General features: G+C 29.9%; 1 protein-coding gene and 1 long non-coding RNA gene across 5 annotated transcripts; both read left to right on the top strand.

The window, feature by feature from the left end:
* The first annotated feature begins 476 nt into the window (after positions 1–476).
* Positions 477–1292, top strand: LOC131657736 (ethylene-responsive transcription factor ERF017-like). Its single transcript, XM_058927100.1, has one exon. The coding sequence runs from the start codon at positions 516–518 to the stop codon at positions 1290–1292; it is 777 nt and encodes a 258-aa protein (XP_058783083.1). The 5' UTR covers positions 477–515.
* A 909-nt stretch (positions 1293–2201) lies between these two features.
* LOC131655200 (uncharacterized) lies at positions 2202–3695 on the top strand. 4 transcript variants are annotated; one of them, XR_009299684.1, is made up of 5 exons: positions 2202–2483; positions 2578–2749; positions 2929–3015; positions 3144–3297; positions 3514–3695. It is a non-coding gene; the product is annotated as an uncharacterized LOC131655200 (long non-coding RNA). The 4 variants fall into 4 exon arrangements; XR_009299681.1 differs by having other exon boundaries at positions 2578–3015; XR_009299683.1 differs by having other exon boundaries at positions 2578–3015; positions 3449–3695.
* The last annotated feature ends 12164 nt before the right edge of the window (positions 3696–15859 follow it).

The following is a 15859-nucleotide window of genomic DNA, read 5'->3' as shown; positions in this document are numbered from 1 at the left end:
ACCATGATTATGATGATACTATTTTCATTTGTTGTCAACGTCCTACTACAAACAGTTTTCCCCATGTGCTCTATTTCTTTCTTTACTTATTACCTCAAATAGTTTTGTAGCAAAATTCATACACTAAATAAATAAAATCAGAGATATTATGAGATCGTATCAATCTATTCCATTTTTTATATTTATGAAAAATACAGAAACGTCACTTTTGTTGTTTGGTGATGATAAGAAGTAAATGGCACATATTGCTATGAGCTGGGGAGTAAAATTTTGGACCTACCATCCTCCTTGCGACTTTAGGAGCACAAGTCCATTTACTACCGTACACTCTTCTTACGCTCAATTCGATCAACACGCTTATACCTTAGACCTTCATTCTTATTCAAATTCAAATTCCATTTATTCACACCTATTCATGCATGTTTCTTTATAACTTACCATAATACAAATTGTTAATCTCCAATATTGATTCAGATTGTCTATATATATCCATAATTTATTTTTATAATTATTACATGAATGCAAGCAAGTGTATAACTACTATACTACAAATGGATCATCATCATGAAATCATCACTGCTCAAACTAAAACCCTAGCATCATCATCATCATCATCATCAACATATAATGATGATAACAACAAGAAAATGTATAGAGGTGTGAGAAAGAGGAAGTGGGGAAAATGGGTATGTGAAATAAGGCTACCGAATAGCCGTGACAGAATCTGGTTAGGATCATACGATTCACCTGAGAAAGCAGCAAGAGCTTTCGACGCTGCCCTTTACTGTCTTCGTGGTCGTCATGCAACTTTCAATTTCTCTGATTCACCTTTTCATTTGGAGAACACTGCAGTTTCTAACGATCCGCAACAGATTCGAGAGATTGCTGCTAACTTTGCCAACAAAAATCCACCAATTGTTATTGATAGTAATAATAATCATAATAATGGAAATAATAACACTGATCAATCCAATGTTGTGCCTGAAATTAATGGCTTTTCAGGTTCTTCTACAACTATGCATGATATCGGGAACACTATTGATTGGACATTTTTGAACATGTTAGAAGAACATGGTTCAAATTATGATCCTAATTTAGTTAGTTCTGAAAATTATGATGATTTTTTCTATTCTGACTTAGAAAAGATGCATTCGGATGAGTTATTGTATTACACTTTACCGCCGCTTTTTGAGGATCATAATACTAATCAAAAGGAATTAGTAGAAGCTGAAGGTGATAATGATGTTTATGATGACCCTTTTTGTCAGCAATCATTCCTTTGGAACTTCTGAATTATAACTAATTAATTTCCAGTTTCTTGGATTTTTTGCTACCATGGATTATTATATATAGAGTTGTTTTTTTTTTCTTTATGAGTTAATAGCAATAAACTAGCACTGGCTGGTTGGTCAATCTTAGACCACTCACACATATAATAACAAGGGTCCAGGTTTTTTGTCATATGTATCTTAATTACATTCATTACCATAGCCTAACAACAAAGGTTTCTTTTTAAAAATATATGGCTCTTTGTCCCAAAGTAAATGTCACATTTAGAAAACGAATTTGTCTCAAAATATTTGTCACTTTATATTACCAATGCAATTTTATATTTAATCTTTCAATTATATCCTCTAATAAATATTTTTAATTTATTGTTTTTTCATTTAATATTAATGTTATTTCGAATACACTAATACTTAATCAGGATAACTTGGTAAAATTATTATTCTCTCTTTCATTTAAAGTTTTGTAGTTAATTTTTTTTTTTTTTTGGTTTATCACCACCGGTATAGCCCGGTTCGGAGATCAAGTGAATTAAACCCCGTTTTAATCGGAGTTACGGGGGATCGAACCATTGTATTAATTTAGGATTAGAATAAATATTTTATACAACTATTTTTTATTAATGATACTTAGATGAAACATTTAAAGTATTGAAACAATATAATAAGTGAGATGAACTAAACTCATGATCACAAAAAATGATAAAGAATAAAAATGAATGTGGCCGCCATTGACGTTGGAATAGCTATCTACAATATAAGAAAGTTAGATGGTCTGAAAAATACCCTTTTGCCCCTTTGCTTCCATAAGCTGCCACGTGGGTAGCTTACTTGTTTTTCTTTGCTACATGTTATGCTTGCAGGTCTGAGTTTTCCAAATATTATTTCTATATTTCTAAACCTTTCAAATCTAACTCTCTCATACCCACACTCTTTTTGTGACTCACTTCATTTCTCCTACCCACACTCTTCCTATTTTTCTTCTTCCTTCTACCTCTTCTTCTTTCTCTTTTTCTTATTGAAACCAAATAGAAACAACCGCTAATCTGTGACATCAATTTATGATTTCAAAAATAAACCCATATCTTCCTCTTCTTCTTTCTTCTATAAATCTTTGTTTATTTTGTATATTTTTATTAACTAACTCAATTTTTTCATTTTTCTGTTGTTTTTCATCACTCATCACTCATCACTAAGGTTTCACTTCTTTATATTTTTTATTTTCTTTATTATTTAATTTTCAATCTTTAATTTTTCTGAAACTGATTCTGATATGTATATTTTTTTCCAGATCTAGAAATATTTTTTTCCAGATCTACAAATTAAAGAGGAGTAAAGCAGTTTATTTTCAAGAATGGGGACGACGAAAGCGAAACGAGGACGGGGAACACAAGATCCAGGAATCCCTCGACACGGGGAAGCAAACTTTCTAAAATCGAAGATGAAGGAAATGAAGAGATTGGGTGTCTAACATATTCCATTCAATTTTTTTAAAAATGAAGAGATTGAGATCTGTGTTTTTAAAACTGCCTCCATATTTTCTATTTATCATTATGCTTAAAAAATGTTTAGTGGGGTGATTTGTGTGTTTATTATGACTCTGTGGTAGTTTTGTATTGACCTAAGATTGTTGGTTTTTCAGGAATAGGAAGGAAAAATAATATTGGCATGTCTAATACTGTTATGACAGCAATTCGTACAAATGTGAGAGAAACACAAATATGCAATGGTAGCTAAATTTGATGAAGCATTATTTATTTCACGTTTTTGCATATATTGTTGGATTATACATATATAATATTCTATAGTGATAGTGAAGTGTTTGAATAGTAAACTTGTGGGTTAAATTTTTTACAGGTGGATAGGTATAAAGTGTGTTTTAGTTACACAGAGCATGTTCAACTAAGAAACCATTGCTGATAATCTCCTTTGCAGAAATAATCTCCTTCATCTATGTTTCTTCATCAATATATGTTCTTCTTTATGGTTTTGTTGATTTCATTTTGCACAGGTATTTTCTTCTTACTAACTTAAATGAATTTAGTTTTTTTTTTTTGTGTTTTTCTATTTAGGATATTTGATTCCCAATATTTAGATTTATTGTTTTTGAATATATTTGGATGAATCTGATGCGTATAATATTTTTTTTCAATTTGAAGAAGATTTACAATAAGAAAGGAGTAAATTGATGGATATGGTGTGTTTTTCTCTCCGAATTGACTTTCAGAATAGAGTGGAGTAAAGCACGCTGAACAAAAACGAGAAGGAAGGCCAAGTAAGATTTCATCAACATGAAGAAAGTTATCAATGGACTGGACACAACAATTAATGCCTTCAATTTTGACAGAGAAAATATTTATTAGATTTAGATTTTTAAAAGTTAAAATGACAACTCATTTATTTTTGTTATATTTATATCTCTTAAAATTTTATTTATTGTAGTCCAATTAAGTTAATTGTTACATTAAACAATTTTGAAACAGTTGTGATGATCTTGGTCACTCAAATGCTTTATAGTAGACATTGAAAATTGAATCACATGTTTCATAGCAGACATTGAAAGTTGAGTCAAGTAAGCGTATAAATTTTGATTCAAAAAATTGTAAAGATCTCAATTTCTCTCTCTACGAAATTATATTGCTATCAAAGTGTTTTAGTAATGATTTAAAGAAATTAAAACTAAGTTACCTGTTTACAAATAGTATTTACACCGGTAACTAAATATAAATGTGTGTTATTCTAAAATCATATCATTCCTTAAATGTATATATTTTTAGATTGTATGGTATACTATTAAACAATTGCCACATTTGTAAAATAAATTTAAATAGTGTTTTATTTAATACAATATAAAATGATTTTTATGTAGAAATATACTATTCATGTGTCTTAAATATTTAGAGAACGATCGATAAATTTATTATTTCCATGAAATGATAGTTAGGTATGGGAATCATAATAAATACCTTTTAAATTTAAAATACCTTTTAAATTTAAAATACCTTTTTAAAAGAAATAGTCATTTGTAAAAAAAAACTGGTCAAAAAAAAAATCATTCGTAAAAAAATAAACATTTGTTGATCATTTTTAAAAAGTATTTGAAATATAAAATTAAACATTAATTAATAACGTTTTATTATTTTTTAATTATTTTTTAAACTTTTTTTCTTTCTAAAATAATATTTTGTTGTTGTTGTTTTTAAAATGGTTTGAAAATTTTGATTTTGATTATTTTTTATTTACCTTATTTATTGCCTTTATTTTTATTATATTATTTCTATTTTTGTTTTCTACATATCAAATCTTTTTAAATCTATTCATTTGTCTAATCACTTATAGATTTTCATCATCTTTTCTTTTCTCCTTCCCAATGTCATACTGCAATTTTCAACCACTCTTCTACTATCAAATCATTTCATTTATCCTCTTCTCTCTCCTACCCTTTAATTATTCGGCAAATAAATTCAAATACCCTTCTTCTATCATCAATTTCTTCATGACACTCCATAATCTTCTTCCTAATATCTAACTTGATTTATTTTTTTAATGGTCACTTAATTATGATCATTGCATTTTCTTTATTTGATGGCTTAAAGAGACAAATACAACATATTATATAATTAAAAGATAAATTTAATAATAATTATATGTTTACAACAAATATTTACAATTTCAAAAGGGAGAAAACTACTTATGAATTATATATAATAAAGATACCTTTTCATATATTATATTTAAAAAAATTAAAGTACTACATATCATATATATATTTTACGTTTTGAATCAATTAAATATTACATTAATTATTTTATTGTTTAGTATTATTATTATTAATTATGTTGTTCATTATTTATTACTATTGTTCACTACTCTTTTTGGAGATTTATGGTGGACTATTGTTTTTAATTAGCTAATAAAATTTTGTGATTTGATTATTGATGAATAAAATAACATATATTATTAAACAATAAATAATTATTATGACTGATTTAAATATTTTAATATATAAAAAAATCTTCTACTTAAGTTACAAACGAAAAATATTGTGTTTTTTACTTACATAAATTTTTTTAATAGAAATATTAAATATTATAAGACAAATGTATGCATAATTGTTTTTGTTATAAATAAAAGATAATAATGATATTGGTTAATAAATAATTTGGCTAAATTGTTGGATAGAAAGTGTAGGATAAATATGTAATAGTAGGTAATCATGACATTGTCATGGTATAATCACATCAATATTTTATTTTTAATATTTTCTTAAACCTACTTATAGCAACGACAGTCTATAATATAGCTTTTATGTCATATCTTTAACTTTTTTATCTTCATAATAATATTTTAATATATGTAATAAATATTTTTTACAATTTTAAATTTTAAAAAGAAAATAATATATAAAAAAATTTATGCTTCTAAAATGAAATTAATAATATATTTTAAGTTTGTTTTAGTGTGTAAAATGTGATTAAAAAAATAAGATTATATTTTACTAAATCTTTTGTACACGGGAACATGAAGTTATTGATCAAAATATTGATTATTAACGGGACATGAAATTACTGATCAAAATATTGATTATTAACACGGGACATGAAATTACTGATCAAAATATTTTTTAAGGTACACGAGAACATGAAGTTATTGATCAAAATAATATTTGTAGACGGGAACATGAAATTATTGATCAAAATATTGATTATTAACGGGACATGAAGTTACTGATCAAAATATTATTTTATTAATTATATATTTAATTAATACTTTTTCACAGATAACCAGATACTTTCCTATTAAAAAATATATATCTAAAACAAATGCGCGTCTCGTACCAGAACTCGTGCGAACGCATAGGTTTGTTCCTATAATATAGTATCCAATATTTTAAATCTTTCCTTGGAAACACAAATATTTTATCTCAATTTTCTCTTTCATCATAAATTTCAAATTCAAATAATATTCTTCTACTCCTAACTAATGAGTTAATATATCTTCCTATCTTTTATTCTTATTTTTAAATATTATTTTCTTTTTGATATTCATAAGATTTCTCTTTAATTTTTCTCATATTTTTTTCATTCATAATTTTTTTAGCTTCTATTTTTTATTAATTTTTTTATCTTCTATTATTCACATATTTTATAACAAAATTATATTTTATATTAAAAAAATTTATTGATCTAAATGTTTTTACGGGTACCAAGTATTTTTCTATACATTCAATTAATTTTTTTTTACGGGTACTAGACATTTTTCTATACATTCAATTATTATTTTTTCACGGGTACCAGACACTTTTCTATACATTCAATTATTATTTTTTCACGGGTACCAGACATTTTTCTATACATTCAATTATTATTTTTTAACGGGTACCAGATATTTTTCTATTAAAAAATATACATCTGAAACAAATGCGCGTCCCGTACCAGAACCCGTGCGGACGCACGGGTTTGTTACTAGTTACTAGAGAAAAAAGATGATGCACACAAACAAAGAATGTGATATTTTAGTGAAACTCACGTAGAGAAAAGGATAGGGTGGGACGCACATGACTTGAGTGGTCCACCAATACATAAAATTCGCAAAATAAGAGAGACACCATGATAGCTTATAGAATTGTTGTCAACATCGCCCTACAAACAAATTTTCCCACGTGCTCTATACTTTATTGGTAATAATCAGAGACAAATAAAACCAATTTTTAAAGAGGAATTGTGTTCAACACCATATTTATTGAGTTTAGATATGATTTTTTTAAATTAGTTTATTCTCTTTTTGAATATTAAATTAATAAGTATAAACATAAACAGTATTTATTCTATATCAATTTTTAGGTGTTCAAATAACTTCACTCTTTTTTTTTTTTTTTAAATGGTAGAGGCGTAGAGCAAAATTTCATTTTTTTTAAATAGAAAAATATTAATAATTATATTTTTAATATAAAATTTATTGATTTATAAATATTAATAGTACATAGAATTGAAGACTACGTCAAACACTTTACACTTATTTATTCCAACTAATAAATACTAGTTGAACTACCTTAACTACTCAACAATAAATATTAAATTATTATAAAAAATATTAATGTTTTTAAGTGTTTTGTCGAATATTTTGGTAATTAGATTTACTAGTTTAAATGTGAAAGTAAATAATTCAAAATTCAAAATTTGATTTTTGTATATTAATGTAGTTGTAGACGCAATTATCATTTATTGCGTTTTAGAATCAGAAATGAAAATAAGAACGACGCTAATGGCAGATTATAGCTTTCAATACGGTGGAGTAGAGGGACCTCTTGGGTTATCACTCTAATATTCAAGTCAGTATATGATAAAAACGAGTGAAAATAAATTAAATTTGAAACTCATTACCTTATTTCGGCGTCTTCTTTATATATATATATATATATATATATATATATATATATATATATATATATATATATATATATATATATATATATATATATATATATGGGGACGACTCAAGCAGTGGCGGAGCCAGTACAATATATGTGTTGCAATACTGATAATGATCGTCGTGGTGCGAATTATAATTTATTATTTAATATAAAATTGATGATAACGGTAACGACATTGATATTTGTCAAAACCGTTTTGTTGCGAATGTTTTCGTTGATCAAAGACCATTTTTTAAAACCATATGTATATATATTATGAGTTTAATTGTTATGCACTGTAATGTAAAACTTTTTACACTATTAATGCTTCACAACCACTCAATAATACTATTTTTAAAACGTTAAAATAAAAATCAAACACTTTTAATAAATTAACGGTTGTGATTTCTTGACGTTGTAAAATTTCTTTATACTGTCAGTGTATTCTAATTAAATTCATATATTATTTTTTCAAAATTACATGGTTAATATATTTAACTTCTTTTTAAATTAAAAAAGTCTGATTTTATGAAAATGTTAATTTATTATATTAAGTGATTGTTGATATCTAACATGTGAGAGAGACTAGAGAGAACACGATAGACTAATGTTAAAAAATGAAAAAGAACATTTAATTTTAGGTAATAACGTGGAGAGAGAAAAAGAGTATTTATTATATATAATAATGTGTCTTATAAAACTAACATGAGAGAGAAAAGAGTAAATTGACGTGGAGTGAAATAGAAGTAGAGAATACTGGGTGCAAAGTGTATTATTCCAGGGGGTGCAAACTGTCCAAAACTAAAATTGTTAAACTAAACTTTCAAATTTGAGGGGGTGCAGTTGCATCCCCTGGACTGAACGTGGGTCCGCCACTGGACTCAAGTGAGAACACTTAATTATTATGAGAAATGAGAATAATGAATCATGACCATTAAATTTTGATTTTGTTGATTTTAATGGACTGGATTGATTTCTCTTTCTATGTTTTAATTAAATTAAATATTAAGGATTATAGAAAGAGAAACCAATCATGTCCATTAAAATCAACAAAATCAAAATTTAATGGTCGTGATTCATTGTTCTCATTTCTCATAATAACCAAGTGTTCTCACTTGAGTCGTCCCCATATATATATATATATATATATATATATATATATATATATATATATATATATAATTAACTAGCTATTTGTTAGCCGTCGTTTGCGGAGAGTCATTAGATGCATTTATAATTAAGATCTCTTGGGATTATACGAATAATAATCTTTGTGTACTGAAAAAATTCTGGAAGGAGTGTGACCCCTTCCTAGTGGTTGGTCGAGATTGATGTGGTTAGCCCAAGACAAATGAATAAGAAACATTCTAGTTTTTAAGGAATCGTGCATTTAGTGCACCATACTTCAAATGTCTTTTCATGGATATCATCATTGTGACTATTGGAAACCAAAACTATTGAGTGTTGTGTGTGAGTGATTAGACGTGTTAGATGAATTCTCTTTGCCTGCTAGAATATAATCCTGTTTTTAAAAGGGTAAATGTTATTTTCTTCAAAGTTTTTCTCTTCAAGTCTATCAGTCGCCCTTTTTTTTAGCATTTCGCTTTCTTACAACCTAAAGTTAGTGCAATATGAGCAATAAATCACAGAAAACTATTCATAAGCCCTAAAAGGATACTTCATCTGGATCGTGTTTATTCTTCCATTAATTTTTTTATAAATTAGGCGGTCTTGATGACGCTTTTACGGAAGTTTGTCTATCTTTCGAATGGGGAATCTGGAGTCTTTATGACAACAAAAGAATATGTGATAAATATGACGCTTACGTCATTCCTTTTATGAATGTGTTTTTCTACCATGGGACTCTGTCTCCCTTTCATTACTTTTGAGATAGAGGTTTTGAAACATCTGACCATGGCTCCTTCACGAGTTCACCCTTCAAGTGAGTTCACCCTTTAAGCTATGCATATATGAACGTCTATTAGTATTAGATTGAGTGCGTGAATGGAAAAACTTGTGTGTTTCTCTTATTTCATCTCTTCAAATGATATCGTGACCCAACATCCTAGACTATGAGTAGATGACTACTTTACTTTAAGTCAATTATTCACGGCTTTGGACCTATTTCCGGAGCTTATTCCTCGATGACTTGTTCTTTCTGGTAACCCCCGTCAACCTTGAAGCTCATGTTGCAATTAGCAACTTCGACGCTGGAGTGCAGGGCAGGCGTGTCGACTTGTTCTCCAAGTATTGAACTAATGATTACTTTCTACTGGAAAATTACCTTTATGTATACAATGAAAAAGATCTCCCCAGTGAGGCTCGGTATCAGAAGGACCAATTAATAAAGTTCATCAGTAATTTGGGATACACCAGAGGAGGTGTTCCTACAGAAGAGGTCACAATACGCGCTTAAAGCACCTTATTAATGTCCGATTGTTGTTAAAAGTTTGCAATTACTCATCTACAGGATAAAAACATTATTACTCATGTAAGCTCATTAACATGGTAAGAAACAATTACTAATAGGCATACTCTAGCCTTATTCTAATATTCATCAACACAACTCTGAACATGACGTACAAATTACTCAAAATTAACTCTAACAATTCATTAACGTTACTCTAAATTTCTCGACAACTCAAAGTTTAACTCTATTAGCTTAACGACCTTACTCAAGTAATAATATAACACCAAATTAACTCAAAAGAGTCAAATACATTCAACTTTAATATAAACTTGTTAAAAGACTCTAAACAAGTAAAAATATGACTATAAACTAATCAAAAGTCACAGAAATCAGAAAGTGCCCAAACTCGCCAAACCGGACCAATAATTGCCAAAACCACCTCCCGCTGCCAAACTCTCGACAAGCGCGCGCTGAGCCGCGCTTTTGGTTCCACCACGACCTCGCACCGCACGCGCTCCCACGCGTTGATGCAGCTTCGCGCAACTTGCACTGTTGTGACACCGCCGACCGCGACATTAGGCCGTTGCGTCGCGTGCCTTTAGCAACACCGATCGCGGCCTCTAACTACCGCTTTGTAAGTCCTACCGCCTATGCTGTTTTTGACTCGACTCCTTCTTATGCGCACCCACGACTTTGCACCAGATGCGCTTGTGCTGCAGTGGCTTTGGACGAGTGTGCCGCTGCTGAGTGCGACACCTTGCTGCCACGTTACGGCTCTAGCTGTCGCCGTGTCTAACATGGCCCACCGTGGCGACTTCTTCGTACGTCACCCCTCCCCACAAACCCTGATTTTTTACTTTTTCTTATTATTTCGATTTCTTGACTGTTTATGATTTCACTTAAAAACACATATCAATAGCCACCGATAATTCATACATAATTATCCAATTTTTACACTTTTGCCATAAGGTGTATATACAATCATCATTCAACATCAAGGCATCAACAAGGCATACCAGCTTACAAATTATATAATTTCATATGGTATTCATTATAATAAAAGGAAACCTCATCAATCAATCGCCTTAAAGGATTTTTCCCAAACCGTTTTTGGCCATAACAACAATCATAAATAAAGAAATGGGAGAAGATAGAAGGGTAAGGAACTCTCATTATCCTTTTGTTTAGCCACCCATATATGAATAATTCCCCCTTACCTCGAATTTTCCGATCTATAATTTTTTTTGTCTTTTGTGATTTTTCTTTGCTCTTCAAGGTTTCTATTAGATATGTCTCTTTCTGCCTCTTTTTCCAAGTTTGCACATACAGTACAAAGCTCTACCTCAATTTCTCTATTTATTTTAACCTAATATCTCAATACCTATCTCACCCCTAAAATCTCCCTACACCCATTTTCTTTCTTCTTTTTTTATTCTTTCAGAAATTCTATATTTTATTATTTAATCAATTAAATATTACTCTAATTTGATTAATTCAATAAATTTCTCCACACCCTTAGCTCTTACTAAATACACCCTTACTCCTAAATTCTAATACAAAATATATTTTCCCAACTCTAAAATATCTCTAATTTTCTAATATTAAATAAATTAAATAATTTACAATAATTATAATTAAATTTCTAATATCTACCCTCCCCCAAATAATAACAATTCAATTAAAAATAAATAACTAAAGTTGGGGTGTTATATTGTGTTGATGTCAAGGAAGAAGAATACCAGTGCAGATGCAGAAGTACATGATTACACTGATTCAAATTTCAATGGAGATTAAGACGAGAAGAAGAGTATTGCATGCAACATATTCATGATTGAAGGTGCTCCAATCTCTTGGAGCTCAAGAAATCAAAGCATTGTGGTACTGTAATCTTGTAAAGTTGAGTACGTAGTTGCATCGTATGCAACATGTCAAGCAGTATGGATATAAATGCTACTAAAAGAGCTCAAGATCATGGAACCTAAGAAAATAAAGTTGTTTGTCAATAACAAGTCAAACATCGACCTGGAAAATCACCTTATGTGTCATGGTCGATGTAAACACATAGAGAGAATATATTATTTCATTAGAGATCAAATAAATAAAGGAAAGGTTGAATTGGAGCATTGCAAGAAAAAATGACAACTAGCTGACATACTCACCAAGCCCTTGAAGAAAGTCAGGTTTGATGAGTTGAAGAGAAGCATCGGGATGAGAAGCCTTGAAGAAATGAATTAGGGTGTGTGTAAGAAGCTAGTAATTCATTATTTCTGTAGGGATGTCTGTGTTTGACAAGGGTATGTTTGACCCAGTCGAAGTAGTTGCAGTCAACATATGCGTGGAAGTGTGTAAGCAAGTATTCAACATAGTCGAATTATGCATTTATTGAATTATATGATTTGGTTCCATATATATAAAGTTAACGATGTAAATTAGGAGAATAACTTCATAATAATATTTTCCATTTCACAATATAGTTCTCTTCCTTTCTTTTATTCTTCTCTTTCTTCAATTTCTTGAAAACCCTAATTGTTCCAACAATCTTGAGAACTTTAGAGTTGAAAATAGAAATAAGGGTTTATGGTTTTGGGAAATATTTGGAGTTATATAAGGTGATTGAGATATTTTATTTTAACTCATTTGTAATCTCTTATAGCAACTTTTTTAAGTATAGAAAATTGAAGAACTTTTTTAAGCATAGCGAATTAAAGAACCTTTTGTGTTTCTTGCATTCTAATATATTCTTATTCCAAGTTAATTCAGTGTCTTATTGCTTTAAAAGTTATTATTACTTAAGGATATTTATTTTGGTTGTCATTGTTCTTTGTTTCGTGCATCAAATTTTTTGATTTGATTAAACTCTAAATACTTCTTTGGAAGTAGTTTTAATTATTCTATCAATTTCACTACAAGAGGCTCCCACCGTGGGGCAAAAGGTTTTTATTTTCAGGTGAGCACCCTGGCTAAATGGGATATCGAGAAACTTTTCGAAGACAATGGATTTGAGTTTGGAAAGTAAAAATGCAAACAATTTTAACACATTAAAAGTGTATTAAAGCTTTGAAAGGTAAGGAAAACTTAAATCATTATATATGACCAAGTCTTTGCCTCATAGGTTGTGATTGAAGGGATGTGTTGATGTGCATAAGGTATATCCTTATGCACGGTGCATAAATACTCAAATATTGTTTATATTACTCAAAGTATTACATTTATTACTCAAAATAATATACAGATTATTCAAAATAGTATAAATATTACTCAGAACAATGAATATATTACTCAAAATAGTTAAAATTTGATATTACTCATAATGGTGTAAATATTACTCAGAATAGTGTACTCATTACTCACAATTAATAATTAGTCATAATTAATAAATGTGTACAAATAACGCATATATTATTCATGGATTATGATATTATTATTCGTTTCTACCTAAAATGTTACTCGGAACAATTTAAATATTACTCGTACGAGACTTATGCACCATGCATAAGGATATACCTTATGCACATCAACCTGACCCGTGATTGAAACAAGAAATCTATTCATTTAGAATGATGGAGAACAAATCCATAGTGGAGAAAATGATAAAATTTCACAAGATTATTGATTATCTTGAGAATATTGAGGTGAAGATTGATGATGGGGACAAGACACTACTTTTGTTTAGCTCATTATCCAGATCCTTTGAGCATGTTAAGAATTACATTCTTTATGATAAGGAATGTACTATTACTTTGGATGAAGTCCATACGACTGTTAGATCCAAAGAACTTGCAAAGCTGGAAGATTTGAAGATTGATGATAATGATGAAGGCTTTAATATCTAAAGTGGAGGAAGTGAGCATAGAAGAATGTCCAAATAAAACAGGTTTGACAAGTCAAAGGTAAAATTCTATAATTGTCAGAAAAATGGTCACTTCAAGAGGGATTGTCCCGAGAGGAATGACAATGATGATTCTGTTCAGGTTGTATTTGCCTCGGATGGGGTTAGTTGTGAGTGTTGGTGCATTAATGGTGTCGAGTTTGAATACTGAAGAGAGTTGGGTCATGGAATCATATTTCTCTTGTCACATGTTTCCAAGAAAAGAATATTTTGAGGCTTTGAAGCTGGAGCAAGGTGTTGTAATTTATCTTGGTGAGAATAAGTCTTGCAAGGTTCATGGTATTGGTATGGTCAGACTTAAAACGTTTGATGATCTTTAGTTTCTTCTTTACAACATGAGGTATGATCCAGAACTTAGGAAAACTTTGTTATCCATAAGCATGTTTGTTGATCTAGGCTATTGCACTAGAGTTGAATATGGGGGTTGAAGATTTATCTTGATGATGTGATCATAGTTAAAGGGTCTAAAATATGATGTCTATATATTTTAAAAGGTTTAAATGTTGTTGTTAATTCATCATCAACTAGCAAAGACTTTCATGATAAGAACAAGTTATGGAATTTGAGGTCAAGGTATGATGATTGATTTCCTGGAGTTTGTCTCAGAACACTTTAATGATTTTTACAACTGACAATGAATAAAAATGCATGAGACCATTGAGTTGGCATTTAGTTTCTTGGGTAAGATTGGTGATAAAGCAACTTACTTAGTTAGTAGCGAGTCCCTTCAGGAAAAGAAGAGTAAGAACCAAGAGATGAATCTCTTAGAAATTATGAAAGAGAAAACTAAGTTTGAGGTAGAATTTCCTACTATAGATACTAGTAGTAGTGAGAGAATGGTTACACAAACCTCTAATTATCATTTGAATCATTATGAGGTAAGGATGGAGATTGTGGCATCTCAAAGGGACGATTATGCTAGCCTTGGGTGTTACACTTTGAATGTAGATGAAGGATTGCAAAATTCAATAACAAGGAGCTTGTTGAAGTAGTAAAGCGACAAGCAACAAAAAATAAGTGGTATTTGTAATATGGTGGGAGAACTGACTTTTTTGAAATGTCGCGGATAGCAAGAGTCGCCACCGACTTTTATTTTATCCAATTGGAAAGGCTAAAAGAACAGGAAAGACCTTCTTTAAAATGAGATTGAGTTCGGGGGGTAAGTTATACAAAGGGAAGGTGTAAGCACCCTTTGTATCCATGGTTATCCATGAGCTCTTAATTGCTTAGCTCACTTTGTTTTCAAAATGTTTGAAGTGTAGTGTGTGAATAGTAAAAACTTTGTTAAGGACTTTAGCTTGTAAATAAGCGTAGCCTTTTTGAATTGATTTGAAAAAAGGATGTGAAAAGTATTTTGAGAGTTTGAATGTGGAGCAAGCATTTAAGAGTACCTACCCTAAGATTGTCTTTCTTGTTCTTTAAGTTTTCGTTTGAAAGGGCTATCCATACCATAAAGAGGGCAGGTAGTCCTTTCATTGGATTTGAAAAGGGTCATCGAGGATTATCGTTTGCCATAAGACTGTCCCTACCATAAAGAGGGTAGGTAATCTTTAGGGAAGGATATAATAGTCATTAAGGCAACATGAGGATACCTTAGCATCCGAAAGGGACAATCATCATCTTATCATAGGCAACCTCGCGGGACAAGATCATATACATTTTTAGTCAACATCGAAGGGAATTATGATCTTTGATGATGATAATAAACTGAGGGCAACATTGCTAAGGTATCCTCGCATTCGAGGGACTTGACTATTTTTTAAATCGAAAGGCAATAGGCAACATAAGAAAGATTACCATTAAAGGTGTGTGTGTGCCACAATCAAGTGATTCAGTTCGGATATTTTATCTTGTATAAGTTA

This window comes from Vicia villosa, linkage group LG3 (genome assembly GCF_029867415.1).
Source record: "Vicia villosa cultivar HV-30 ecotype Madison, WI linkage group LG3, Vvil1.0, whole genome shotgun sequence".
In the NCBI taxonomy this organism is placed as follows: domain Eukaryota; kingdom Viridiplantae; phylum Streptophyta; class Magnoliopsida; order Fabales; family Fabaceae; genus Vicia; species Vicia villosa.
The sequence above is the reverse complement of the archived record's forward strand: the minus strand, read 5'-3'. Positions and strand labels throughout refer to the sequence as shown.